This window comes from Onthophagus taurus, chromosome 5, assembly GCF_036711975.1.
Source record: "Onthophagus taurus isolate NC chromosome 5, IU_Otau_3.0, whole genome shotgun sequence".
NCBI classification, from domain to species: Eukaryota; Metazoa; Arthropoda; class Insecta; order Coleoptera; family Scarabaeidae; genus Onthophagus; species Onthophagus taurus.
The window spans coordinates 4,847,531-4,873,498 of NC_091970.1; the positions used below are offsets into that span (position 1 = coordinate 4,847,531).

The following is a 25,968-nucleotide window of genomic DNA, read 5'->3' on the forward strand; positions in this document are numbered from 1 at the left end:
CCAGGTGGCGCCACTTACCTTAACTGCTTATTAATCTGAAGTTGGTTTCAAACGGATTCATTTAATTATTTTAAGAAAATATTAAGTTTTAAAATAAAAATTGTTATTTAAGCGTGAAATATTTAATTTTATTTGAGTTTCATTGTATAATATTATTAATTAATAAAAATAAGTTTTTGTATAAACCAAAATATTAAAAAATCGAATTATTTTGATAATTTTGCCTTAAAATTCCTCCAAACCTCAACTAAATTCGAATAAAACTTAATTCTAAGTATAACATAAAAACAAATTGCATAACAAATTACATTAACAACCAACCCGGAGAGTTGTACCAAATACGATGGGATCCCAACCCCAAAATCGTCGTAAATCAACTTTTCAACGCTATGCCTACAAACTATCTCACTACAATTCAATTTTCTATTTTGATAAAAAGTTAATAAACATCCAGTTACTCCATATCGAGTAAAAGTGGTTTGTCGAATCACCCATGTAGTAAAAGAAATCCGGTAATGATGAAAAGATCCGATATTCATCGCGATCGTTGCAACCATTGAGCCAATTACACAAGCATTCTACAAAAAATCATTTAAATATAATAATTTTCTCCATATTAAACCAACTTTTGCATTAAAAATCGCTCCGATGGTGTGTCCGTAAAAATGGGATACGATAGCGACGCCAATCAATATCACAGATAAACGGGAGTATCTCTCTAATGATAAAGATGAATCCACAATACCAAAACATGATATTGTAAATAAAAAGCATAAAGGTATCTAAAAATGAAAACTAACTTAATCAATAATCACAAATCCTAAAAATTTTTTTTCATGTCAAATTATTAAATTATTTATTTAATTTACCATATAAGGTAGTGGGGCTAAACTTTGTGTAAGGAAATACGCCTTTAATCCATACCAATCATTCGAAATTTCCCTTTTAATAATTTTAATCTGAAAAGGATCTAAATTTCGATTAAAAAAAATTCTTTTTAAATTTACTTACAAACAAGAATAGGAATGATTGCATAAGCAAAGCTGATATAAGCAACGGCCCCCAAACTCAGCTTATAAATATTCGCGGTTTTAGCCGCGTCGTTTCCAGTTCCAACGTATAAAAAGCCGGTCATTAGACCGCACAAAATATGATGGGCCACGTTTATACCCATCGCTAATTTACGACGCTTCGTTTGAATAAAATGCCGTTTCAATAAAACCCCCGTCTGCTTTAAAAACCCAATTCGTCTCCGTTCACTTTTTAAATTTCCATACGAAACGATTTCTTTATTACCACATTTCTCTCTATCGAATCGATACGGTGTGAACACCGAATTGCATCTTAACGAGATCTCTTCGTTGTTTTGGCTCATTTCTAAAACTTTTAAAGGAAATTCATTTTCGCATTTTTTTTTGGAAATTTTGATTTACTTTACTGTAATCGGCCGGGTTGTAATTCTTTGGGCACGGAAATAAAATGTTATCTAGAAAGGGAACTAATCCGTTTACTGTGCCATCGTAAATACAACGACCATCGTTTATGAAATAAACATGTTCGAGCATGTTGAAAATTATATTTGACGGCTGGTGTATTGTGCAAATTATTGTTTTTCCATCGCGGGATAATGATCTTAATAAATCGATTGTGTTTTTTGCAGATACTTCATCAAGACCACTAAAATAAAAATAATTAAACAAATAATTAAAAAATAATTATAATTAGCGCCATCTTTTGGTATATTTTTTACCTAGTTGGTTCATCCATAAAAATAATGGGGGGGTCACTAATTAATTCCAAAGCAATTGAGAGCCTTCGTTTCTCACCACCAGATAAATTTTCAGTCATCGTATTTAAAGAGGATGTTAAATTTAATTTTTCAACTATACTTAAGCAAGTTTTGATTTTATTTGAGGCTGATAATCGTTTATCTAGCTTTAATTCGGCAACGAGTAATAAGGATTCTTTTACAGTTAGCGAAGTTTGTAATAAATCATCATCCATTAAGTAAATCGAGGAATTTTTTAAATCAGCTCCACTACAAATTGCATCATTAATCGAAACTTTACCTCCGATGTTTGTTGTTCTAAAATTAAGGGTTTATTAAAATTAATTTTTTTGATGTCAATATTTACATATGACCGGATAAAAGGTTGATTAAGGTCGTTTTACCAGCACCGCTACCTCCTAAAATGCCGGTTAATTGACCCGAATAAAAACAGCCAGACAAGTTTTTTAAAATTTCTTGATTTGCTAAGGTTAAAGAAAACACAAAAATTGTTATTATTAAATCAATTAACTACTCATTTTTTTTTCTTAGTCAAAGGTCGATGAAAACGAGTTCATGCAATTTTTACTTTGATTAAGTTGTTTATGGTTGTTTAGATAAAAAAGAAATAATATTGATATAACCTCAAAATGTCAAAAAATTACTAAATGTCAGTCTGACGTTTAAGGTTATTTTTTAATTTATTTAGATTTAATTATAAATGTGATTTTATCATTATAAATCGTGGATCGTTTAAAAATAAAGTGCGATTTATATTAAGAATTAATCTTTGTAAAAAGCGTAAAACTACATATGACCTTGACCTTTGTTCAATTCAAGAAGTTGTGTACTGTTTAAACAAAGTTATTACGATATCCTTTTTAACATTCAAAGAGGCAAACAAATTTGTTTAATATTCCCATTGAATTTAGATATTTAATTGTCGAAATATTCCATGAATATATTAACATTTTTATTACATTTTGAGATATAAATGTTGTAATTTGAAAGATTTAAAAATAAAATCATTTGGAAAGTTTCAGGCTTAACTTCCTCTTTAACTTTCACTTTTGTTAATTAGAATCGTTAAAATTAATCTCACCTGTTCCCCGATTTAATTTGGGGTAAACAATATTTTCAAATTTAATATCAACACAACTCATTTCTGTTTTATTTCATTTAATAGTACACAATCTTTTATTAAGTGCATAAAAAGGACACGACGACGTCGAGTACATGCGAAAAGTGATCACAATTCAAGAGAGAAACTTGTTTATATGACACAAGCTCCTGAGAAAGGATAAATTTTTTATTGGTTCGGAAGGTCGCGTCGAATATTAAATAAAAATTATCATAAAAGTTTATTTTAAATAATTAATTATTAATCATCCTCGTTTTCGTTTAAATCCATCCCCCGAAGACTCTCCAAAATCTCTTCGCAACCTTTCCGATTACGAAACAACCCCATTTGCTTCTCTAACTTCCCTTTAAGCGCTTTCCCACAAACAACAGCCAACGATTTTAAAAGAACCCCAATTAAATCTTGAAAATCACCGTCCTCATCATCAAAATGCACCATTAACGTATCGATAATATAATTATGATGACTCCGATAAGTTACACGAAGAAACTCATCCGGGACATTCTCAAAAATAACCCCGAGACATTGAACGCAACTTAATCTAACTTTATCAGTGGGGTCATCAAGCCTTTTAATAACTTCCGGGTAAATTTTAACAAAATCGTCGATTTTCCAACAATTTCTTCGTTGTGCCGTTTCTTTTAAAAGGGCTAAATCTTGAATCGCTAATTGTCGACTTCGGAAATTCGAATCTTGTGATAACGAAATCAATAGAGGGGTAAGTTTATCGAAGAGTGGGCGAAAAACTTCTTGATCGCAGAATATTTCAACATCATCGTTTGGATTTAGGGCGCTAAATAGGCAAGAAGCCGCCATTGTACGCATAGCTTCTGATGTACGACCAGCGTGCCAAACTAACGAAGGTACGAGAACCTCTAAAACATCAAAATTAATTAAATGGTTATTTAAATAATCAACATTAAAAAAATACCGATAACTAAAACCTCTAAAAACGAATTAAGATCGTCTTTGGAATGTTTAAAAATAATGTTTTTTGAATCCATCGCTTTTGTTAAAGCAACAAATGTTTTTAAGCGCGACTCAACATCCGAATCAAGGTGTAAAGCATCGATTAAAATGTCTCCGATTAATCTTAAATTTTCCCCGAATGCTTCCTCTAAAAATAAAATTAACAAATTAATTATTAGAATCACTTTGATTCATTAATCACCTGATTCTAACAAAATAAATTCAAAAATACATCTTTCCGCAGTTACAACAGTCCACACTTTAGGATCTTTTTTGATCTCATCTAATAAATTCCCACAAAATTTACTCCATAATTCATATTTAGTTGCAAATCCTAAAGTTTTTTGCAACTTCTCCAACAAATGTATATCGATATCGACGTTTTCGACATCTCGTAATGCGATGGTTGTCACAAGGATGTTAAAAATATTTTGACCGAAATGAAATGATTCATTTGGGACGTATTTTTCCATCAAAGCGTTTGCGCAATTTATCATTTCCCTTTGTTGTTTTTTCTAAAAAAAAAAAATTTTAAAATAAATATAAACAATTTTTCGCCGATAAAGAAGAAATTTTTTTATTTTTTAAACTGTCAAACCCTTGTTTATAGATATACATGTGTATATCTATAAACAAGGGTCAAACTTTTAATTTCAAACATAACCTAAAATATTTGTGGCGTAATTTGAAGTGAAAAAACAAACCTTTCTACTTTGACAAATTGTTTTATCAGCAAGTAATTGGGAAATCTCGTCGATGTAACCTTCAATGTTTTGAATTGGACTTCCTCGAATTAATCCGGCTAAAATAGCTAAATGGCCGTTGTGGACCCCATCCTCAATTGCAGGTAAAATAATTTTTTTCCAAGTATTAACCGGGACGAATATCCCGATTATTTCACTTGCTTTAATTACATTTTCGGTGACTTTGACGTCATCGTTACGAACCGCCATATACATAGCAGGTAATAAATCTTGCATATTATGGGTGATTCCTTCCTCGGCGTGTAACACAACGGAAACTAAAAGTTGCCCGACGCGGATCCTAACGTCTAATTGCCAACTAGCTAATTCGTTACTCATCGCTTTAGCCATTTTACTAATGTTACGTTTAACGATGGTGCGACAGCCCAAATTGGGGCGTTCAACTAAAAAAATTATCTTTTAACCCCGAAACAAACAAAAAATTAATTACCATTTTGTAAATAATATTTAGGGGGTTCAATTAAAAAATCCATTTCTTCTTTTAAATCATTTTCATTCTCGTTTTGGTATTGCATCCCGACTACGGCCCAAAGTTGGGCTGCTTCCTCGCGAGTTTCAGGAACCTCATCATTTAACCTAAAAATTATTAATTTTAATAAATTAAATGTTTTAATTTTGTTTTTACCCGGTTAAAATTAACGGTAATAATTTATGAAAAAAAGAGTATCGATCTCGATACTCCAAAAGCCATTTGGCGGCCACTTGTGCCACAGTTCGCCTCACAATTGGAATTTGATCGAATAATCTCTCCGCCATAGGCCCGGTAATTTCATCAAATCCCTTATAGGTACTAAATAAAATAATTTCACCGATAGTTTTAATTGCTTCACATCGTATTTTAAACCGTTGGTGTGAAAAGTTTGATAACACAGGCTTAATTAACGACTCGGCTTGATAATGAAAATCTCTCGGAAGCGCCCTGGTTAATTTTACGATACAATGGCAACTTTTTTCTTTAATCGAAGGATATTTATCTTTCACAGTTTCACGTAAAACAGCAACAATATCGTTTAGAAACGGCTTTAGTTGATTCTTTTCTTCATATTTATCGATGATTTGTTCCAAAAACGTTATTAATTGTAATCGAACCTCTTCTGACTCTTCAATTATCTCACAAGTCGCTAAACGCTCCGTTAAAACAGGAAATATGTATGATAGGTAATAATCGTTTTTTGGTAAAATTGTTATTATAAAAGCAGTCAAAAATTTTATTGATTCCTCCCTCACCGGCTCCGATTTATCTCTCAAACCATTTAACATGTGAATATTGATTTCGTTAAAAATCTTGTGAAATTCCTCGGGGTTTTCAGGTTTGAGGTTAGAAACGAAAACGTTGATATCTTCGAACGCTTTTTTACGAATTTTGCGATCTTCGCTTTGAAGACTTGAACAAAATTTATGCAAGATAGCTTGAGTTGATGTATTTTCTTCTTGTAGAGTCATTTTATTAAGTATTGAGTTAATAATCTGAAAGATTTTTTTGAAATGACAGTAAACAAACTCGTTGCTAAGTTAGTTGTTAAGGTTATATTTTTTTGATATAAATATTATTTTATTGTTTATATTAAATTATTTTAAACAAAATAAATAGAATTTTAATATTCGTTAAAGTACATGTATAAAAAGAATAATTATTATAGTATTTAGTTAAACTACTAAATAAGAGATGGCGCCACTAATTAAAAATTACGAATTCTTTATTCCATACAAAATCTTTAATAATTTTTCATTAACATATTGATTCTTTAACCGCTTCTCCAAGGATCCAAAATCAACGATTTCGAGTTCTTCACAAGGATCTTCGTTTTTACCTAAAAAACAAAACTCAGGCCCCAATAATCGTTCGCACAAGGCACAAATTCCACAAAAAGTTTTAAAATCGAAAACATCTTCGTCGCTCCACTCGATTAAATCGCGAAATCTCTCAAATTGTTCGTCGTTTAGGCTCGTTCCCATCATCTCATTTAACGCTTTTCTCATATTTTTGCCTTGTAGTTCTCTCGGTTGGCCGTCTTCGAGATCGAATTCGGTTTTATTTCGGTTTAAAATGTGGTTGTACAGAAATTTTTTCGAACTTGTTATTACGACGTGGTTTCTTACGTATTCAACGGAAGTCATTTTGGATAACGTTCTGCTATCGGGGGGTAACTCAAATCTTGCGCTGGATCGAGTGAACTTTCTCGGTAAAGATAACCAAAAATCATCGTCAAGTTTTGGAAATTTTAATTGCTTTTGTAACGATTTTAATTCTGCGCATACTGTTTTATTTTTTCTTAAAGTTTTTAATGCTTCTTTTAAAGCTTCTTTTCTCTTAAACAAAAAAATAAAATAATTATTTATAATAATGAATTAATTATCTTTTAATTTACTTTATCATTAAATTCATTTTCGATTACTTCCTCGTTTAATTCTCTTCTTAACTGCTTTAAAACGTTAACATCTAAATACGAATTAATGTCCAACGAAGTCTTTCTTAATTCAGTCTTTTTAGGTGCCATCAATTCATCGATTTCTGCATTAGAAACTAAAGACGGTCTTGCGCTTGGATTGTGAGAGTTAATTCCAATTGTTGCGATCTAAAAAGAAAATTTTAATTAATTTTTTTAATTTAATATTTGTGTTAAATTAGTTGCCTATACTACACTTAATTATTTTTTTTTAATTAATTTAAATTTTACTTGTGTTTCTGGATCAATTGAAGTTTGAACTGTAAGTGGCCCCCTTGAAGCATCTCTTCCCTTCTTATTCCTTTTTTTCCCACGTCTTTTCATTACGGTTAAATCTTCCTCAACTTTTTCCTCATCACCGGTTTTATCCTCATCTAAAACAATTTTAGGTGGAACAACTTCAACATTAGCATCTTTTAAACTTGATTGAGGCATAATATTTTCAACAATTATCTTCGGTTTATCAGGTTTTATCTTATTTATTCGCTCCTTTGGTTTTATAATTTGTTTTATGGTTCTGCAATCGTCTCTCATAGTTAATAATGAAGATTTAGGTGATTGTATCAAAGGAATTTGTTGGATTCTAATCGATGATTGCTCGGTTGTTGTTAAATTTGAGCATCCTCCGAAATACGATAAAGTTTCTTGGCTATGACTCCTCCGTAGGTCTAGAATTAATTGAGTTTTTTCTTTTATTTCCTTTGTAAAGGTGGGATCTGGGGTGACACAACGTCGTGTGGCCGCTGAAGTTTTTGTGTAACTGCTAATGATGGTTGGAGCTGGTGTTAGCGGCCTCGAATCTGTTTCCGTGTATCTCCGAAACAATTCCTCAGGAACTTCTTCCAAATCATCAACGTTAAACACGTTAATTTTCTCATCTTGACCCGATTTTAACTGCTCTAAACTTTTTTTTATTGCAGCCACTTCTTCGACCATCAACAACGGCTTTCCTTCGGTTGCCCAGGCATCTTTCGCCTTTTTTAATAACTCCTTAGTTTGATTATCAGCTGGGTGGTTACAAAGCAAAGAACATCCTCCTTGGTATGGGTTATATAAACCAGCGAAAGGTTTTAATGTGTAAGGGGCCGGAATTGAAACAGCCTTTAAATTAACACTCGGTTTCTGCAAAAACCTTATTATTAAAACATCAAACAAAAAAATTTTATTGCTTACAACTTTATAAATGATTGAAATTGTTTTATTAGCCGGTAATAACCCTGTTTTACTATGTAATCCCATCGTGGTAATTATTTTTATCGATCAAACTTAATCTTTCTAGTTAGGGATTACGCAACACATTTAACACGGTTCTTCTGCAACCATGGTTTGAGGAAAATTCAAATCAAAAAATTTATAAATATTAAATTTATTTAAGAAATAATAATAATTGCACTATAACACATAAAAGTAACGATGATAAAATTATACTCCCTTTGGCACAAACCGTAATATTCTCCTCCTTCTCGTTGTAATAAAAACAATCATCCAAAGGTCTTCGCACCAACTCATTTAAATTCTTCTTTTGGCAAATGTGCAAAGTATTATTTTCATAATCAATTTCCTTAGCGATATTTGTATAAACCTCCTCAACATCGCAATCCTTCGCCGTTCTATTCACGGCGATCAATAAAAGGTTCGAAAGTTTAATTCTTTTCACATAAAAATCATTAAAACAGCTCGTTGTTAAATCATCGTTAGAATCGGCGTAAATAAATTTCCTTTGATTTAAAATATATAAAGTTTTGCTTTGGTCGCAGGGAAAATAACTTAGATCTTCCGATTCTATCCGATTCTCTTTTCTTTCGCTCACAGCAACCGGGCGGCCTTGAGTTCCATTTTGGGTGCACACCCCTTGGTAATCATACAAAGTGATTTGCTCGTAAATTCCTTCCTCCAACATCCTTTCCATCACCGCACCATAAATTTTTCCAAAAAACACCCCCGTATTCGATAAATTCGACGAGGCTATTATATAACCGGAGTGATCAATTATGAAACAATCTAATCCATCGGGGGAATCTTCGCAAATTTTGCATTCTTTACATTCTATCTACAAAAAAATTAAATTAAATTTTGTTATGTCAAATTTTAAACGTCATTTTTATAACCTACTTTTGCACTTGTAATCTCAAAGAATCTCGCGGTTAACGCTTCTAACGCGAATTGAAACCCAACTACAGATGCAGGGGCCTCCATCCCGGCGTCTTTAACGAAAATCGCATAACTTGCCGTTACCGACATATCTGATAAAGCTTCTTCCATCGGATCGACCGGAACTGAGTAAACGAATGACTCCGGGTCATATTGATGTTGTAAAACGGCCATTTTATACCAAGTTTCATCTTGAGCTTTCGCGTGGTAATCACCAAATTCCCTTTTATAAAAAAAATTTAAATTAGAATTAATTTAAATTTAACTCATACCAATAGGTAGTACTAGTACTAGTTACTAGTACTAGTAAGTAACTTAACCTAGTAGTAGTAGTACTTGATAATGTCATAAAAGTGAGGTTAAAAATGTATTTACTTTTTAGTTTCGTTTCCTTCCCCAAAAATGTATTCCCAACGCGTTAATCCACTCATCGTAGCAACAAACCGTAAAGTAGCATTGAATCGTTCAAAAAGGGATATCTCTCGGTCGTTCATAAAATGCCACGGTTCCCCGAACGCGACTTTCGTGCACCGAGCATCGAAAATAAGCATTTTAATTAATTCCTCATCGCAAAAATAATCATCGTGCCCTAAGGTTTGTTTATTACAGCGTTCCGATTCGTCAGTTTCCCCTAAATCGACGTATTGTTGGGTCCATTTAAATGTCCGATTCGGCATCCGATCCAAAAAGTGTAACAACTCATCTTCAGGGCTATTAAATTCGTGTCCTTCTAAATAATGATATTTACAATAAACCCAACGGGGGTGCACCTTCCAATTTGTGCCGGCAAAAAAATTTTTAAATGGTGTCCCGGTGTGTCGGGTTCTTTTAATTTCATTGGGAACTTGAATCGAGAAGTATCCGTATTGTTTCGAGATTGCTAATGAGACGGTAAATGGAGTATCAGCTAAATCTTTCCAATAAAAATCGAATTGTTCTCGAGCAACGCGTTGCATATCATTGTAATGGTATTTTAGCGAGACATTAAGCATTTCCGTTTCATCTCGTTCGGTTAACAGAGCCTCTCGTAACTCCAAGATTTGATCCCCAATCACTCGGGGACCTTGCCCATCATCTAACAATAAAACTTCGGTTAAATCGACGCTGTTGTAATTCGTTTTCAATTTTTTTTCCCAAAACTAAAAAGATAATTATTTTAAAGTGAGGTTATCCTTTTTAAATTTATTTATTTACGATTGGTCTCCATGCTGGGTGTACGATGATGTATCCGTTATTACTGATGATAAAAACGTGTGCGTTAACGCCGATATTGTAAGGATAAGTTAATTTTTTGAGTTCATCAATTGGAACATCGGTTCCAGCGACTCCTAAAAGTTGTTCCCCATCGAACGTGGGAATCGCAGCTGAAGTTAATAAGCGGATATGGCCGTTTTCAACGCTTGCAGGGTCTGCGTAGGCGTGGGTCCAAGAAATTGGGTGCTCTGTTCCTTGTAACACTAAGGGACGTGCAATCACCTTTACGTATTCGTAAACTGATTTTGTTACTTGTTCTAATGTATCGATGTGGCTGTAATAACCTTAAAAAAAAGGGCAAAAATTTATGTTTTAATTACGTTTTGATATTAACCTCGATTTCTACAAGCCATTTCCCTAATTTCTCTTTCAGCCGTTGCTTCCGTTCCTATTAAGTACGTAAAAATTCTTACAGGGGGTCGAGTCCCATTCTCAAAGCTGTTATATTTCAGCAATAAATTCGTGTAGTTTTTTGTAACACCATCGGTGATAATCATAATGGCTTGGTTGCAAGGATCCGTTTCGCTACAATTCCTTTTACCACGATACTAAAACATCACAATTAATTTATCTGATATAACATATTTAATTCATTACTTTTTTTAATATATTTAGACTTTCAATTAAGGCGCTTTCAACGTTGGTTTTTCCATTCGGATTTAATAATCGAACCGCTTCCTTAAATTTTTCGATATTCTCGCTCGTCGCCTTCATCATTAACCCTTCAAAACATGGTACGGTGTAGTTAAAACCTTGCGAATAACTCATTATGTTGATGTAATCGTTATTCGATAAAGTATCTAAAATGCTGTAAACCGTTAAAGAGGCTATATGAGAATTCATTCCTTCCATTGACCCCGAATTATCGAGCAAAATTACAACGTCTTTAGTGCACGTTGTTGCTTCGATATACCAAGTTCTAATTCTACAATCGAAAATATCGGTGTTTTCGTCGTAAATCCACTTTTTCGCGGGGTAATGCCGCATCACTCCGGAGGAACTGCAAAAGTATTGCCAGGAAAGTGAGGGATCCGATTGATAATTGTTTTTAAATACTGAATCGAGCTCTTCCGACCATTGTACGGCTATTTTTGGTTCTTTATCTAAAACGGAAATTAAATTAAAATATTAAAAAAACTTTTTTATCAAAAATGATGTTTGATTAAATTAGAATTCTGCTTTACCGACGTCGATAAAAAAGGAAATTAATACAAAAATTAAATATTTACGTCTATCGAAAATATTCATCGGCACATGAATCGAGCTTTTATCTGTATCAACCTCAATGTTATAAAAATGCGTATCGCTGTTTAACTTCATCGGCAAATACATTTCATTTTCGTAAGACTCGTTTATCCCGGAATATTTCGAGCTTGTATAATTATACTCATCCATGGTGATATTTTTATCAAAACCCTCCACGGCCTCTTCAGCTTTCATACGAACACACTGAATAGCATCCATTTTCCGTTGAAACATTCTATGCACGTTATCCGTGATGTTTGAAAGCAAAAGGGTCGCATTTTTGGCGCTAACCTGAGCGTTATTTAGCACATATAACTGCTTTATTTCCTTTTGTTTAGTTATAATTAATCCTAAATGGTATAATTGGTCCCCTAATGTATTGGCCCAGTTCCCAACGCTACGAAAAAAAATTTACGAAAATAATTAAAAATAAAAAAATACATACAGCTTTCTTTGTTCTTTTTGGTTTTCTCTCTCTTTCGAATTCACTAATTTCCCGAAAATTATCACCAAAAAGATACAATTCACCGTGTATTTAACGTTGAACATGATTAGAGTTTATTTGGCCAAGAAAACTGTTGAGCTCTAAATTTATTTCTGTAAGGATCTAAATTTAACTCGGTTAGAAGTCGATAAATATACAAAGGAGATGTTGGAGTCACTTTTTTTTACACAATATTAAATTGATAATATTAATAAATAATATTGGATTATTGTTAATTGGTGCAAATTAAACAAATTTATTTTGAATCATATCATTAAAGATTAATTCATTTTAATTAAAAAAAAAAATTTATTATAAATATATAAATATTAATTTGACGTTTAATTGTCAAATATGACAGACGTCATAAAAATCAATTTATTCACAATAATTATTTAAAGTTAATCGAGCAGTAACATTCATTGCTTGCAACTCGGTTAATAATAATTTACAAGCATAGGGCATCGTGATCGATGAAACCCCGATAGAACTCTTACAATTATTACACCAGCTACAATAACCTAACAAACCGCACTTATTACAAACGTCCACGCTACATTGATCGCTCGAAACCATTAAGCGCTCCACTAACATCATACTCGCCCCGTAGGCTATTAAACAATCACGTTCCATCTCACCCAAACGTAACCCACCATCTCGACTTCGCCCTAAAAATGAATCAAACTTTAATATCAATTTAAATGATTTATTTACCGCACCTTCTGTTGGTTGTCTTGTTAAAACGGCTCTAGGTCCCCTTGCTCTAGCATGCATCTTATCTTGAACCATATGTTTTAATTTTTGATAATAAACCGGTCCGGAGTAAATGTAAGCTTCTAAAGGCTCTCCGGTTATGCCGGAATAAAAAATATCTTTACCTTGATATTGAAACCCATTTTTAGTCAATTCCTCGCTTAAATCGACCACTTTATCCCCTTCGAATGCCGTTCCATAATGAAATTTCCCCTCTAAAAGTCCCGCTTTTCCCGCTAAAAGCTCAATTAATTTTCCTACGGTCATTCGGGATGGAAATCCGTGAGGATTCATGATAATATCAGGACATATACCGTATTCATTAAACGGCATATCTTCTTGCTCAACAATTAACCCAACAACTCCTTTTTGCCCATGTCTCGAACTGAATTTATCCCCAATTTCGGGCCGGCGAGTTTGCCGGAGGAGGATTTTTATTAATCCGGAGTCTTCTTCGTTGGTTGAGACCATAACTTTTTCGATATAACTCGGAATAGGGTTTTTATATCCTACGGGAACTTCTCGGTACTCAATATTTGTGTTGTTGGATCCGGTTGAACCGGGGACTGATGAAACAACTGGTACCGATTTATTAATTAAGATTTGTTTGTTTTCAACTTTTTCTCCGGGGCACACTATTCCATCGTTATCGAGAATTTCATGTCGCCATAAAGGTTTATTTGATGTTGGATCTAACATGGGGCCTTGTATCCGATCGAAAGTTTGGTTAGCGTAGCGTTTTAAAACACATTTACTGTTCCGATAAACCAAGCAACGTCCGAAACCTCGATCAATCGAAGCTTTATTTAAAATTAAAGCGTCTTCTATATCATAACCTGAATAACTCATCACTGCTACAGTTGCATTTTGCCCCGCTGGGAGTTTATCGAAATTAATTAACTCAATTGGTTTCGTTTTAACGCATGGGGCTTGGGGGTAAACTAGGTTGTATAAAAGTGTATCAATCCGGTCTTTTTGGTTATACCCAATGGTCCCCATCGCTTGTTTCCCCATAGCGCATTGATACGTATTCCTCGGCGATTGATTGTGATGGGGGTACGGAATTAATCCGGCACAAACTCCTAAAATAGTAAAAGGTGCAATTTCTAAGTGAGTGTGGATTGAGGTTATATCTTTCTCGTAACATGCTATAAAAGTGTCACTTTCTTCGTTTACATCTAAAAATTCAATCAAACCATCTTGTAGGAAATCCTCAAAGTTCTTTAATCCACTTTCTAATTCTTTAATATGCGTCTCTTTAACCAAAGGGGCCCCGTTTTCGATAATAATATAAGGTCGACATAACCTCCCTCCATCCCCACTTATATAAACACATTTATGCAAATGATTCGGGTAAATCGACGCGTAAATTGATAAATACCCACTCCTCCTCATAATTCGAAACCACGTAATTAACCTGCGATAATTTTTAATCACCCCGATGATCCCCCCGTTCAAAAAAACCAAATAAACCTCATCGGAATGCAAATAATCCCCACTCACGGTGTTAATATCAATCACACCGGTGTTTTGCGCGAACCTAATTAACGGGATATCATCGACTTCCGTGGTTATATGAGTCATTAAAGCTAAATTTTTAACTAATCCGCACGCTTCGCCTTCCGGGGTATCACTCGGACACAACATCCCCCATTGCGAGCCTTGTAAAGATCTCGGCCCCGACACTTTTCGCGTCTTTTCAAACTGCGAATTCACGCGAGTCATCATCCCCAAAGCTGAGATGTAACTTAACCTGGATAAAACTTGCGTCACACCTTGCCGTTCCATTCGGAACCGTTTAATCGTCCAATTTCCGGTTGATATCGCAAAAACTAAGCAACTCGTAATTAAATCGGAACGCATATATTTAATGACGTCGAATTGAGTTGCTCGTATTTTAGGAATCGTTTTTTCAGCGATCGCTTTTAACTCCCAATTAAATCGTTTAAAAACATCCTCAAACATCAACGATAACAAAGAACCGGCCAACTCCATGCGTTTATTCCCATAATAATCTCGATCATCCAAAAAGTTTTTATCTTTTTGAGCTTCGATGACTCGTTTTAACATCACAGCTAAATAAATCGCTTTCGATCTAAAATTAAAATTCTCAACGGGTATGTGAGCTATAACCGTAGTTGCAAGTAAATCTCGAGCTTCATCCCATGGTGTTTTAACCCGACTCGCCGATGTAGGAAATCTTTTTGCAACTAATTTTGTTCCTAAATATTTCAAAGCGGCCTCTTGAGTCCTCAAATTTAAGATATGACACTCCTCTAATGTGGTTACGAATTTAGTTTGGATATCACTTTCCGAGATGCCAACCATCTGGCATATTTCTAAATCTGAAGTGATTCCCATCGCTTTAAATATGATGGAAATCGGGATTGAATCGGCGAAAACGTTGTGACCCAAAAAATATTTATTTCCTTTGGCAAAAACGAAAGTTCTCGATTTTTTCTCGTGGGTTGAGCTTGTTACTTGGCATTGAATCCCGAATTTTGATTCTTCCACAATCATACGATTCTTCGATAATTGTTCTTGGATTAAAATTACTTTTTCTTGGCCTTTTACGATGAAATACCCACCGGGGTCTAGTGGACACTCTTTCATTTTCGCCAGTTCGTACTCGGATTTATTACTTAAGACACAATTTGAAGATCTCAACATAATCGGCATCTTTCCGATTAATAAACCGGTTCGAGAAACTTTTTGAGTTCCCCTTGTGTACTCGATATCAACGGTAATCGGGGCGGAATAAGTCATATCTCTTAACCGGCATTCATGCGGAGTCGTCGGCTTGCTAATATTAAAACCTTCATCAACATCGGGGGCCCCAACATACACATTCGTGTATTTGATATAGAACAAGGGATCAGCATCGCATGTCACTTTATTATTTGCCTCAACGATTTTCTTTATATCTACGTTTATAAAGTAATTAAATGCTTCGATGTGTTGTTTTACTAACCCGCGAATTTTTAAGAAAGCCGGAACTAATTTCCATTTATCACGAACTTCTTTCACCGACTCGGAGGAAATTTGGCTCCCTGGTAATCCATGTGGTGTTTTTCCAACCTCCCCCATTGATTTTTCTTTAATTTCACGCATAAATTATAATGAAATTGCGGTTACATGGCTTTTAACACGTGAACATAACCTCAAAAGCGAATGTTTTTATTTTGACGGTAAAGACAACACTAACAAGCGTATAGTGTAGAAATTCATTTATAGATGGCTCCAAATATCTTTGAATTCGATTGTTTTTATTAATATAAATTAATTTATTTTTTATTGAAATAAAAAAGGCAAACAAAGCAAATTAATTCATTTTATTTGAATTAATTAATAACCTTAGAATGATGTTTTTGAGTTTGAGACTGTAAAGTTAATTAGTGTCGATATTTATTTGCAGATGGCGCTAAGAAATTGGAATTGAATTATTTTAATTATTAAAATAAATTTTTACACTTTACGAAATACTTACCTAAATTCGTTCCAATTCAATTCATTTAAACACTATAAATCTTTTTAAACACATTTTATATTTTATTTAAATCTAATTTAAAAAAAAAATGATACACCTAAAATTGACGTTTTTCTTGACAACTTTCGATTTATACGAGCCAAAAATCCGTAATATACAACATAATTTCCTTTACACGAAAATTCCTGGCTCGAAATTCATTCGGGCTAGATACACAAAAGGGGTTGGGATTTAGCTACTGGTATGGGGAAGAACCAAGGTTGATGTAATGCATTGTCGGGAAAATTTACTAGAATTGTTGCCAACATTGCAGCGAATACGTTCAAGTTGTTTTATTCAATTTTCTTTTCCGTTCGAACAAAATTGAAATTCTCTTGAAACCTCGAAATAAAGCAAACACAACATAATCTCAACAAAACTAAACAGTGCGTAAACGAACGCTTTTGAAACACTCGTTTTACTTGTCACCGGAAGTTTTCTTGAGCGCGTTTCAACTTGTGACAGGTACACAAAAAGATAAGCCCATTTTTCGATTTAATATGACGTGGAGGATTTTAGTATTAAAGATGTCATGAGAGAGATGAATAGGGAAAGGACTGGGGGAGAGAGAAATGGGAAATGATGAATTCAATTTCTCTTATTTGGATTTATTGATCTGGATAAATTAAACGGAAATTATTTATTAAATTAATTTAATTAAAACTTAAAATAAAGGGTAAATTACTGTAATTACGTGATTTTTGGTTAGTTTCCGCGTTTATTGTCGAGACTCGGCTGTTGTTTCAAAATTATCGGAGAAGTTATCTTTAGAGTGCAGATTCTGTTTGTGGTTAAAATAAAAGGAGACGTTATTACAACATGTATATACATATATATATTTTTCTACGAAACTTCTCATTTTTATTAAATTTTCTTTAACTTTTTAATACATCTTTTTTAACAAATGATTTTCAATTCCAGTTTTTTTTTCAGTTTGTGATAATCAAAATTAAAAGTCACTAAAACGAAAAGAAGACAAAATTTGGCACAATTTCTATTTAACTTATTAATAAATACGGACACATTCAATTGACGGTATAGTTACATCGTTTAATAATACTCGTTTTATTTTTTTTTGTTGGTCCACAAAACGGAAATGAGCTTATTTATTACTTTTAGGATCATTTTTGTGTTCAAAAACGCTTATTCATTTTGACGTTTATCTGTCAAATTTATTTTCTAACGTCAAGGTGACGTTTATCTGTCAGATTAGACGTTTACTAAATTTTAATTAAATGTATTAAATGAAATCGAAAATAGAGGGATGAATTTAGTGGAAAAGCACTAAAAATTATGTAATAAATCCATAAAACACGTTATAAAACATAACGAGAACAAAGAAATAGAGCTAAAAAAAAGACAATGGGAATCCGAGTCGAGATATTTTCACGCGTACTCTATTATTTATGCGAAATCAATACGTTTATAAATAGAATTGAAATGAATATGTAGGGTTTTTAGCGTTTTCGAACAACAAATTTATCTATACACCCGTTTTGACATATAGTTTTGTTTAAACAGGACGTATTCATGCTGTTATGTAATATTCTCGTCGTTGGAGACATTTTTCGCGCATTATATAGCATAAAGCTATCGTTATTAAAATAGCTATAGTTATCCCCATGCCTATGCTAACCCAAATGATCTCTTCGTTGATCCCTTGATAAGATCTTCCTACGATTTAGCCGGTTTTTAGTCCAACGTTTGGAATAAAGAAAACTTACCATTGTAGTTACTGGAAAGGATTCCGGTTACTTTCCCTGCAACTCTTCCCCCGACTGGCATATTTGATTTTAAAATTAAAAACGAAATTGAGGTTTAAATCATTTTTTTTGCCGAAATCTGGAATGAAAGAAAGGAGAACTTGAAAAACATCAATCTAAGTTTTAAATGTTATCTTTATTTCTCATCCCTGGTTAAATTATCGGGTTAAAACACGAACCGAGATGGAATCCTGATGACATAGATTTCCATCCCTCTCGTCTACCATTAGAATCATGAATTATTCATCGAGTTCCGAAACTAACCTAAAAGGAACCAGAAAAAGGAAATTGAAAAAAAGGAATGTAAAAAAAAGTTAAAAAAAACGGAGAAGGATTCAAAAACGATTCGAAAAGTGATAAAAAGAATACGAAGACTGAAATGAGACGAAAAAAAAATTTTATCGGAAACGACGGCTTTCAATGCCTTACTTCAATTTGCTCGTTAACTGCATTACCCATTTTAAACTTTCCAACCCGGAAAGTTATTGGAAACTAACTTTATAGAGACTTTTTTTGTAATTTAATTTCAAAATGGTTTTTGACAAAAAAAAAATTTGTACAAAAACTTTTTATAACCACTATATAATTAATGATACAAAACCAAAAAATTTTTGTACGAAATCTTTTTTATTATAAAATAGAAAAAAGAACAATATTATTATTAACCCCAAACAAAAATCAACAATTATTATTGAACTTACCATATTTAATTGAAATTACAACAAAAAAATGGCAATAACAACCAAGTTTTTGTATTATTCCAGTTATTTCTTTAATTGACGTGTCGTGTGCAAAAAGGAGATAAGGGCGGCGTAGTAACGCCGTCGGCCGCCAGGAGAGCACTGATCTCACCCCGACTCGGGTCATAGTGTAGTCCGGGAAATCATCCCCGTCCACTTCCCAACGCCCTCCTTTAAAGCAACTATACGAGAAAAATAGTAACCCTCTCGAAATCAAAGGTAAAATTTCAATTATAATATTAATTTACAACAAAAAATAAATCAAAATTTTTGACGTTTATCTGTCAAATTTGACATTTCTAACCTTTAATTGACACAAAAAATACAATTAATTAAACGTTTATTATTATTAATAATAATTAAAATATCTACATGAAATTAACTCATTAACAAGCTTAGTACTGCTTGTTAACTGTTACCAATTGATTGACGTGAACCGTTTTAGTATTCCCAAGCTGTTCGCAGTTACTTGATAACGTTCGGTCTCGGTGGAAAGTCACGAAATCGATGTCACTTGGTCCGAAATGAAATCTCCGTGGGACTACTTTATCTTGAAAACGAACACGTTTGAAATCCGATGATTTATCCTCGTATATTTTACCTCCTACATTTATCTATATCAAACTTTTATTTAAATATTAAAAAGAAATAATTAAAAACATTAAAATAATCGTATTAAATGATTTAATCATAATTTCTTATTTGTTAATTAATAATTATTATTTATTTAAAAATTATTTTAAATAATTTCTTGCGCCATCTCTGGTTGAAACATCAAAGTTTACTGAATAACGACATAACCTCAAATACTAATTTGTGTAAATACAATGTAATGAGTTTTGATTTAATTTACTTTCAGTAACTTAAAATAACTTATTTAACACATTCAATTAATTCGTCATATTTTAATTTATATTATTAAATAAGATTTATTAATAAATAATTTATTTTAATTGCGCCATCTCTAATTCAAACTCCACACTACTCAAAAACAACATAACCTCAACTATTGATAATTTATAAAGATTTTCATTTCGAATAAAATGTTGGTGAGTTATTACATAAATTAATATTAAATTTGAAATGATTTTTTAAATGAATTTATAGGAATCTCAAGATTTAAAGGATTTTTCGATTACAACATGGTACAAAACGTTCAAAAACATAACCTTAAACACGATTCTTATTGAGATTCCCCCTGAATTATTAAATTATTTACGTTCGGATGATTTCGATGGTGATATTAAAACAGTTTGTAACTCCGAGTATATAAACAATTTAAAGGATGCCTTAAAAAGGTTTGATAATAAGGTTTTTGCGAAAAATAATTGGAGAGCTCCATTGGTACGATGACAAAATTATATAAAATTAAAATTAATGATTGAATCAAAAACGTTTTAGGACGCAAAATTTATGAGTTTAAGTAATTTACTACAAGTTAATTGTATAGAAGATCTCATTAATTATTTCAAAGCTTCCGATGTTGTTATGAACGATTTTTATGGAAAATATGATGAAGGTTATTGTTTCGCTTTGAGAGAATTTTTAAATATACACCCTGCTAGTGAGTTTAGGTGTATCGTTGTGGGGGATATTTTGAGGGGAATTACCCCGAGGGATTGGCCGACTTATTATGGGCACTTCGCCGAAGAGGGACCTAATATAATTAGGTTAATTTCAGAGTTTTTTCAGGGAAACTTAAAAGGAAAATTTATCAGAAAAAATTGTAATGATTGAATTTCTTAATTTAAATATTAATTATTAATTAAAAATACTTTTAGATGTATTCGATGTAATTATAACATACCCAAGTAAAGTTGAACTTGTCGATTTAAGTCCGTTGAATAATAAAACGAATTTGAACGCCTTTTTATGGGAGGAAATTGATAAATTAATCAAAATGGTATTTCTTGCTCAATTTAATTTTAAAAAAATAATAATTTTTTTTTTTGGTTAGGATTCCCGAGAGATGGTTGCCCCCGTTTTTAGATATTTAGAGTCGGATAAGGGGATTATTTTAAAACCAAAATAAAATTATTTAAAAACAAATGCATTTATTTTGTATGTTTAGCTTAAAGTACATAATAAATTTTTTATTTAATTATTAACAAAAAAGAGCCATCTATCGGTGATAAATTTAATTACAAATACAAAATCTCAATTTTATGGGTGAAACAAATTTTTAACTTATTTGGTTATTTTGGTAAGTAAAAATGATCAAATTAATACTTAATTTAGTAAAATGTAAGAAACAAAAACGGTTAAAACCCCGAAAAGGGAGAATTTGCCCAAAGATGACGCTGAATTGCATTTATTTTCTTTGCAGGGGGCACAAAAGACATCATCGGCTTGGCATTCGGAAGCTGTATCGAATTTTGGGGCTGTTACAAAAGCACAACCTCTTTTTACGTTGGTAACCCCATTAACTTTATAGATTCGTTTAATACAAGCTGGTTGGTTATTTGCAGAATCCGCACTGTTCCCACAAGTTACGATTTTATCACAAACTTCATCTTTATTCCCACTACAATCGTAGCATTGCAATGAATAAACTAAAAAAGAATAATTTCGTGAGTATTATTTATGATTTATTTCAAATCATGAATATAATTATTTTTGTTATATTAATAGATCTGATTCTTCGTTCCCACCTTGAAACGTTTAAGCTGTTATTTACTCTATTACGTCACCGCATGATTTCACAGGTGGGTATAAAAAATTAATTCCATTTAAGGTCAATCTATTAAACTAAACTTAGAACTAACACTAGAAACTTTCGGGTTTTGCCGTGCGTCTTTTAATAAAAGGTTTGACGTTTCGGATGCCATGTTGCAACCTTCTTCAGAAACTGGTTCGAAGTGCTTCGAACCAGTTTCTGAAGAAGGTTGGTTCTAGTTTTAGTTCTAATTTTAGTTTAATTCACACCGGCCGTGATAGCCTTCGTACTTATAAGGTCAATCTACTTACCGCTAGAAATAGTTAAACACACTGCGAGAAATGCAACAACGAACTTGGCCATTTTAAAACTCTTTTTAGTGAAGTAATCAACAAGCTTTCTTTAACATTGCTGGAACCGTACTGGTTCTAGAAACAACCTTGCAACACGTTTATATACTTAGAATTTTTATTCGCTGAGTTCTTCATTGGGCAATCCGAAGCACGCAAAGAATTTTTAACGAACATTTTTTTTCTATTCATAGTTAAAAAATGTAAAAACGATAAGAATAAAATGATTCATTAGTGATTCAATAAATATTTAAATATTTATATTAAAAAGTTAGGTTAATTTTTTTTGAGATTGACATAATTTCATTTTTGAATTTGACGTTTTAGCGCCATCTATTAAGAATTTAAATTAATTATAATTTAATTTTTTATTATTCAATTTGTTTATACAATCTTAATTTAAATAAAGTTAGGGATGTTGTGATTATGAATTAAAGCCGTGATTAAAATTAATAATAACTAAGAATTTTATGATGCAAAACGCGATGTCACGGCATCAAAACAACAAATTGTTTAACCGTGAATACCCGATTGTATCATTTTAGAGTGACCTCGAGGAAAAAGCAACGTTTAAACATTCTATTTACATAAAAAAAATTATGTTATAAAAATAAATTTAAAGAGAATTATAAAATTATTAACTTTAACTTAATTAGCAACTATTTATATTCTTTGAAGAAAACGCTTACTTGCGTCATATTTCGCGGTGTATTTAATAAATAATTCATTGATTTTAATAAAGGACAATTATTTCAACATATTAATAATCCTAACCTAATTTTTAATTTAATTCAATTTTAAGTCAAATGAAATGTCAAAAATGACGTTTAATTGACGTTTAAAATTTATTAATTGAAATAAATTTAATTAAAAATAGATCAAAATTTAAATAAATAATGATCTAAACGACTTTATTTTTAATTTCATAAAAATTTTCGTTGAGATTTTATTAAATCAATACCCAAAACGTTCAATTCACTCTAAAACTTGTATTTTTCGTGTTATTCGCCAGTTTCTGGCCCCTTTTCCCCTCCTACGCAGTTTTTTCTGTTTGTGGCAAACAGTCAACAACTCAGTTCACTCAGTTCCTCAGAGCGTCTCGTAGAGTTCACAAACGTCCTTTAATCCATCCTCAAACCAAGAAGTTAATAAAAATGGCAAAGTATTCCATTCTAGTTATTTTAGCAGCGGTTTGTGTAACCGGTAAGAAAAATTGATTTATTTCTTATTTTTGGAGTTAACGCCGCCGCCAAGTGTGTTAATAGCGGTAATCGGGCGCGTGTGGGTACGTTTGTGAAAGGAAGATGTTTTTTTTTAAATCTATAATTGGCTCGGTTGTATTTTAAACGATGATCTCACTTGCAATAAGAAATCTTTGGAGTAACCGTTACATTTATCAAGTTAATGTCGTTATTAAGTCGATTTTTTGATGAAACCGGAAATTACGAATCAATAAAAACGTTTTCCCGTCTCTTTTTTGTTGCCTTTGGTGAATTTAGGTCAAATTCCATCTTCGATATCGACATAAGTGCAAGAAAACTAGTTTTTCTACAAAAAAAGAATTCAAATAAATTTGAGGTTATGTTCTTATTAACATGATAATATTAATCCATTAGTCTATAGTGTCCCTTTTACGGACGTTTTTTAAAAAAAATTTTTTCCAAAAGAAATTAATTTTTGGTTAATAAAATTAAAAAAAAACAAACTTCCTTTTTAACTTCATGCACTAATGGTTTAAAATAAAAAATTAAAACACTTACGAAATAAAATTAGCAATCTTAATTATACAATTTAATTTCTTTTTTAATTAATTAATAAATTAATTTTTCGTTAAAAACGTCAAATTTGATTTTCTTATCTTTTTGGTTATGTTCTTTATTCTATAATATATGATATATATAAATTTTTCTATGGTTATGTTGTGCCAGGAGTATATTTGGTTGCATAATTTTATTTCAAAATAATTTTTAATGTATCTCATCAATAATAAGAAATCTTCGTAACACTTATTTTTATCTAGTTAATTTCGTCATTAACCAATTCCTAAGTCGATGTTTGATACAACCAGAAATTACGAATCAATAAGAAAGTTGTTTTCGTCTTCATAATGCGTTTGGTGAATTAAGGTCAAATTTGATATGGACACGATTCGAAGAACGATTATATCATTTACACACAAATATCATACATAAATAACGTTTCTTTATAATTTCCCACAAAAAAATTATCCAAACAAATTCAAATAAATTTGAGGTTATGTTCTCATTTAAATAAAAATATTAAAATTAAAACGTAATAATACTTACGAACCTACAAAATAGGTCCTTTTAATTTTTGGTTTTAATCATTTTTAATTAGTTAATGAAATAAAATAAAATTTTAATAAAAAAAATTTAAAACGTCAAGCTTGTTGGGGTTATGTTGTACTACTGTAAATTTGGTTGCATATTCTTTTTTTATTAATTTTAATTAATAATAAAAAATTATTACAACAATCATTTTTATCAACTTAATTTCGTTATTATCCATGAATAATTTTAAATATTTTTTTTATAAAATAAAATTTAATTAGTTTTTTTAAAATATGGTAGCATAATTTGAAAATTACTTTTTTTTTCAGCTTATTCTCTGGAATGTTACCAATGTGTTAATAAGTGTGATGATATCACGAAGGCCACTAAAATAAAATGCGATTCCAGCAATACCTTAAAGTACACTTGCTATAAAAAAGTCGAAAAAGGTTTGTTTTTGTATTAAAAGTTATTTAAAAAAAATTCATTTTTATTTCTCTATTATAGATAAAATGTCTGGGGCAATGAACACAACTCGAGGATGTTACATTATCAGAGACGATAAAGATAAAGGCTATTGCAACGTTCCGGATCCTTCGAAAGCCGAAAGCGTTTTCTGCGAAGGTTGCACAGAAGATTTGTGCAACACTGCAACACCTAGTTTTAACACCAATTACGTCACCTTTACAGTTTTGGGCGTATCAACAATCGCTCTAAGATATTTTTTGTAAATTGTTAATATATAAATAATACAGGTGATTAATTTTTTTTGTGAATTTATTACTTTTTTTGGACCTGTACATTTATAAAAAAACAAATAATTCTATGTACTTAGATAAATTTAGCTATAAACATTAATTGTGGTTATAAAAAATTAAATAAAATTCCAAAAATAATCAAAAATTCGTTTTATTTTATTTAATAAACTCTTAAACGTCAAAATGACGTTTACCTGTCAAAATGACAGTCATTTTAAATAATTATTTAAAATAAACGATTAATAACATTGTGATTGTGTAAAAAACCCGATTAAAATGTAATTGAAAACTTGAATTTGAATTACATAAATCGCTGCTGCAAACGTTACATTTCGTTAAATTGTAAAAATAATAAACTTGATTTTGCCTTTGGTTCTCGCAAAAATTCTTGGCGTATTTCTTTTGAAGGCACCCACGATAGATTTCCGTTTGATTCGTTAAATGATCTGAAACGTTAATGTAAAAGAATCGTTGGAAATTGAATTAGATTTAATTGATTTACAGAATTTTTCGTAGTGAACGCAACGAACGTCGAAAACAGCATGAGTTTTGTGCTCGAAATTGGAGCCATAGACCCGCCTCATTTCCAGCTCTAAATTTCTGCTGTGAACGGAGCATGTGGCAAATTCTAATGATTTACTTAAATTAATGTTTGGATTGAAACAGGAACCTTCGTTGATGTTGTAGCAACTTCTGCAATCTGTGGCGGTCACTAAAATTAAATTAATTAAATTAAAATAATTAAAAATTTAAGTATTACCTAAATTATGGAATAAAAGGGTTGAAAACAACGCTAAAAGCTTAAACATTTTTTTTAAAGCAATGTTAATGAGCAACTATTAAAATCCCCGGTTTGAAGCTTCTTTTATAACATTTCTTATCGCTAAAGAATTTTAAACACACCCTAG

General features: G+C 31.7%; 7 protein-coding genes and 1 long non-coding RNA gene across 15 annotated transcripts; 1 reads left to right on the top strand and 7 right to left on the bottom strand.

Annotated features, from left to right (window-relative positions):
• Positions 1–106: 106 nt before the first annotated feature.
• LOC111426252 (ATP-binding cassette sub-family G member 1-like) lies at positions 107–2,962 on the bottom strand. 3 transcript variants are annotated; one of them, XM_023060697.2, is made up of 8 exons: positions 2,871–2,962; positions 2,136–2,253; positions 1,751–2,086; positions 1,439–1,677; positions 1,012–1,383; positions 870–970; positions 627–782; positions 107–578 (listed from the first exon to the last, which is right to left on the bottom strand). In XM_023060697.2, exons 1-8 carry the CDS (start codon positions 2,929–2,931, stop codon positions 207–209), a joined length of 1,755 nt encoding a protein of 584 aa, XP_022916465.2. In that variant the 5' UTR covers positions 2,932–2,962; the 3' UTR covers positions 107–206. The 3 variants fall into 3 exon arrangements, with proteins under 3 accessions (XP_022916465.2, XP_022916466.2, XP_022916467.2); XM_023060698.2 differs by having other exon boundaries at positions 488–578; positions 627–795; XM_023060699.2 differs by lacking the exons at positions 107–578; positions 627–782 and having other exon boundaries at positions 873–959.
• On the bottom strand, positions 2,931–6,165 carry LOC111426229 (Dynein axonemal assembly factor 5). The gene is made up of 6 exons (XM_023060660.2): positions 5,268–6,165; positions 5,073–5,218; positions 4,583–5,025; positions 4,081–4,393; positions 3,841–4,026; positions 2,931–3,784 (listed from the first exon to the last, which is right to left on the bottom strand). Exons 1-6 carry the CDS (start codon positions 6,083–6,085, stop codon positions 3,150–3,152), a joined length of 2,541 nt encoding a protein of 846 aa, XP_022916428.2. The 5' UTR covers positions 6,086–6,165; the 3' UTR covers positions 2,931–3,149.
• On the top strand, positions 4,636–24,751 carry LOC111426334 (translation initiation factor eIF2 assembly protein-like). 4 transcript variants are annotated; one of them, XM_071196241.1, is made up of 11 exons: positions 4,636–4,725; positions 19,030–19,224; positions 19,451–20,054; positions 20,113–20,349; positions 20,407–20,731; positions 20,787–20,908; positions 20,963–21,414; positions 21,474–21,575; positions 21,637–21,739; positions 21,959–23,214; positions 24,632–24,751. In XM_071196241.1, exons 3-7 carry the CDS (start codon positions 20,049–20,051, stop codon positions 21,035–21,037), a joined length of 765 nt encoding a protein of 254 aa, XP_071052342.1. In that variant the 5' UTR covers positions 4,636–4,725; positions 19,030–19,224; positions 19,451–20,048; the 3' UTR covers positions 21,038–21,414; positions 21,474–21,575; positions 21,637–21,739; positions 21,959–23,214; positions 24,632–24,751. The 4 variants fall into 4 exon arrangements, with proteins under 4 accessions (XP_071052342.1, XP_071052343.1, XP_071052344.1 ...); XM_071196242.1 differs by having other exon boundaries at positions 21,637–21,710; positions 21,919–23,214; XM_071196243.1 differs by having other exon boundaries at positions 20,031–20,054.
• Positions 6,322–8,437, bottom strand: LOC111426244 (uncharacterized). 2 transcript variants are annotated; one of them, XM_023060687.2, is made up of 4 exons: positions 8,263–8,436; positions 7,321–8,211; positions 7,012–7,218; positions 6,322–6,952 (listed from the first exon to the last, which is right to left on the bottom strand). In XM_023060687.2, exons 1-4 carry the CDS (start codon positions 8,326–8,328, stop codon positions 6,329–6,331), a joined length of 1,788 nt encoding a protein of 595 aa, XP_022916455.1. In that variant the 5' UTR covers positions 8,329–8,436; the 3' UTR covers positions 6,322–6,328. The 2 variants fall into 2 exon arrangements, with proteins under 2 accessions (XP_022916455.1, XP_071052331.1); XM_071196230.1 differs by having other exon boundaries at positions 7,321–8,437.
• On the bottom strand, positions 8,440–12,389 carry LOC111426223 (Ca[2+] channel Muscle-specific alpha2/delta subunit). Its single transcript, XM_023060652.2, has 8 exons — positions 12,185–12,389; positions 11,724–12,136; positions 11,092–11,597; positions 10,829–11,042; positions 10,435–10,778; positions 9,616–10,379; positions 9,202–9,463; positions 8,440–9,139 (listed from the first exon to the last, which is right to left on the bottom strand). The coding sequence occupies exons 1-8, from the start codon at positions 12,286–12,288 to the stop codon at positions 8,456–8,458; spliced, it is 3,291 nt and encodes a 1,096-aa protein (XP_022916420.2). The 5' UTR covers positions 12,289–12,389; the 3' UTR covers positions 8,440–8,455.
• Positions 12,545–16,200, bottom strand: LOC111426221 (RNA polymerase III subunit RpIII128). The gene is made up of 2 exons (XM_023060649.2): positions 12,943–16,200; positions 12,545–12,891 (listed from the first exon to the last, which is right to left on the bottom strand). The coding sequence occupies exons 1-2, from the start codon at positions 16,085–16,087 to the stop codon at positions 12,602–12,604; spliced, it is 3,435 nt and encodes a 1,144-aa protein (XP_022916417.1). The 5' UTR covers positions 16,088–16,200; the 3' UTR covers positions 12,545–12,601.
• On the bottom strand, positions 17,339–19,066 carry LOC111426331 (uncharacterized). 2 transcript variants are annotated; one of them, XM_023060825.2, is made up of 4 exons: positions 18,967–19,065; positions 18,445–18,529; positions 18,227–18,344; positions 17,339–18,176 (listed from the first exon to the last, which is right to left on the bottom strand). In XM_023060825.2, exons 3-4 carry the CDS (start codon positions 18,285–18,287, stop codon positions 18,031–18,033), a joined length of 207 nt encoding a protein of 68 aa, XP_022916593.1. In that variant the 5' UTR covers positions 18,288–18,344; positions 18,445–18,529; positions 18,967–19,065; the 3' UTR covers positions 17,339–18,030. The 2 variants fall into 2 exon arrangements, with proteins under 2 accessions (XP_022916593.1, XP_071052348.1); XM_071196247.1 differs by lacking the exon at positions 18,445–18,529 and having other exon boundaries at positions 18,967–19,066.
• A 444-nt stretch (positions 24,752–25,195) lies between the features above and the next one.
• Positions 25,196–25,959, bottom strand: LOC111426316 (uncharacterized). Its single transcript, XR_011640491.1, has 3 exons — positions 25,821–25,959; positions 25,563–25,772; positions 25,196–25,506 (listed from the first exon to the last, which is right to left on the bottom strand). It is a non-coding gene; the product is annotated as an uncharacterized lncRNA (long non-coding RNA).
• Positions 25,960–25,968: the final 9 nt, after the last annotated feature.

Excerpts from the sequence above, each read along its gene's own strand:
- LOC111426252 (XM_023060697.2), bottom strand. The coding sequence starts at position 2,931 with ATGAGTTGTGTTGATATTAAATTTGAAAATATTGTTTACCCCAAATTA. Across the intron at positions 2,087-2,135 it reads AACCTTTTATCCGGTCATAT|AACAACAAACATCGGAGGTA; the intron begins GTAAATATTGAC and ends CCTTAATTTTAG. Across the intron at positions 783-869 it reads TAGCCCCACTACCTTATATG|ATACCTTTATGCTTTTTATT; the intron begins GTAAATTAAATA and ends TTTCATTTTTAG.
- LOC111426229 (XM_023060660.2), bottom strand. The coding sequence starts at position 6,085 with ATGACTCTACAAGAAGAAAATACATCAACTCAAGCTATCTTGCATAAA. Across the intron at positions 4,027-4,080 it reads ATTTATTTTGTTAGAATCAG|AGGAAGCATTCGGGGAAAAT; the intron begins GTGATTAATGAA and ends TTTTATTTTTAG. Across the intron at positions 3,785-3,840 it reads TTTAGAGGTTTTAGTTATCG|AGGTTCTCGTACCTTCGTTA; the intron begins GTATTTTTTTAA and ends TTGATGTTTTAG.
- LOC111426244 (XM_071196230.1), bottom strand. The coding sequence starts at position 8,328 with ATGGGATTACATAGTAAAACAGGGTTATTACCGGCTAATAAAACAATT. Across the intron at positions 7,219-7,320 it reads CAATTGATCCAGAAACACAA|ATCGCAACAATTGGAATTAA; the intron begins GTAAAATTTAAA and ends TTTTCTTTTTAG. Across the intron at positions 6,953-7,011 it reads AAAATGAATTTAATGATAAA|AGAAAAGAAGCTTTAAAAGA; the intron begins GTAAATTAAAAG and ends TTTTTGTTTAAG.
- LOC111426223 (XM_023060652.2), bottom strand. The coding sequence starts at position 12,288 with ATGTTCAACGTTAAATACACGGTGAATTGTATCTTTTTGGTGATAATT. Across the intron at positions 10,779-10,828 it reads AATGGCTTGTAGAAATCGAG|GTTATTACAGCCACATCGAT; the intron begins GTTAATATCAAA and ends CTTTTTTTTAAG. Across the intron at positions 10,380-10,434 it reads ACCCAGCATGGAGACCAATC|TTTTGGGAAAAAAAATTGAA; the intron begins GTAAATAAATAA and ends TTATCTTTTTAG.
- LOC111426221 (XM_023060649.2), bottom strand. The coding sequence starts at position 16,087 with ATGCGTGAAATTAAAGAAAAATCAATGGGGGAGGTTGGAAAAACACCA. Across the intron at positions 12,892-12,942 it reads AACAAGACAACCAACAGAAG|GGCGAAGTCGAGATGGTGGG; the intron begins GTGCGGTAAATA and ends ATTCATTTTTAG.
- LOC111426331 (XM_071196247.1), bottom strand. The coding sequence starts at position 18,287 with ATGCCAGTCGGGGGAAGAGTTGCAGGGAAAGTAACCGGAATCCTTTCC. Across the intron at positions 18,177-18,226 it reads CCTTTCCAGTAACTACAATG|GAAGATCTTATCAAGGGATC; the intron begins GTAAGTTTTCTT and ends GCTAAATCGTAG.
- LOC111426334 (XM_071196241.1), top strand. Across the intron at positions 20,732-20,786 it reads AAAATTTATCAGAAAAAATT|ATGTATTCGATGTAATTATA; the intron begins GTAATGATTGAA and ends AAATACTTTTAG. Across the intron at positions 20,909-20,962 it reads TTGATAAATTAATCAAAATG|GATTCCCGAGAGATGGTTGC; the intron begins GTATTTCTTGCT and ends TTTTTTGGTTAG.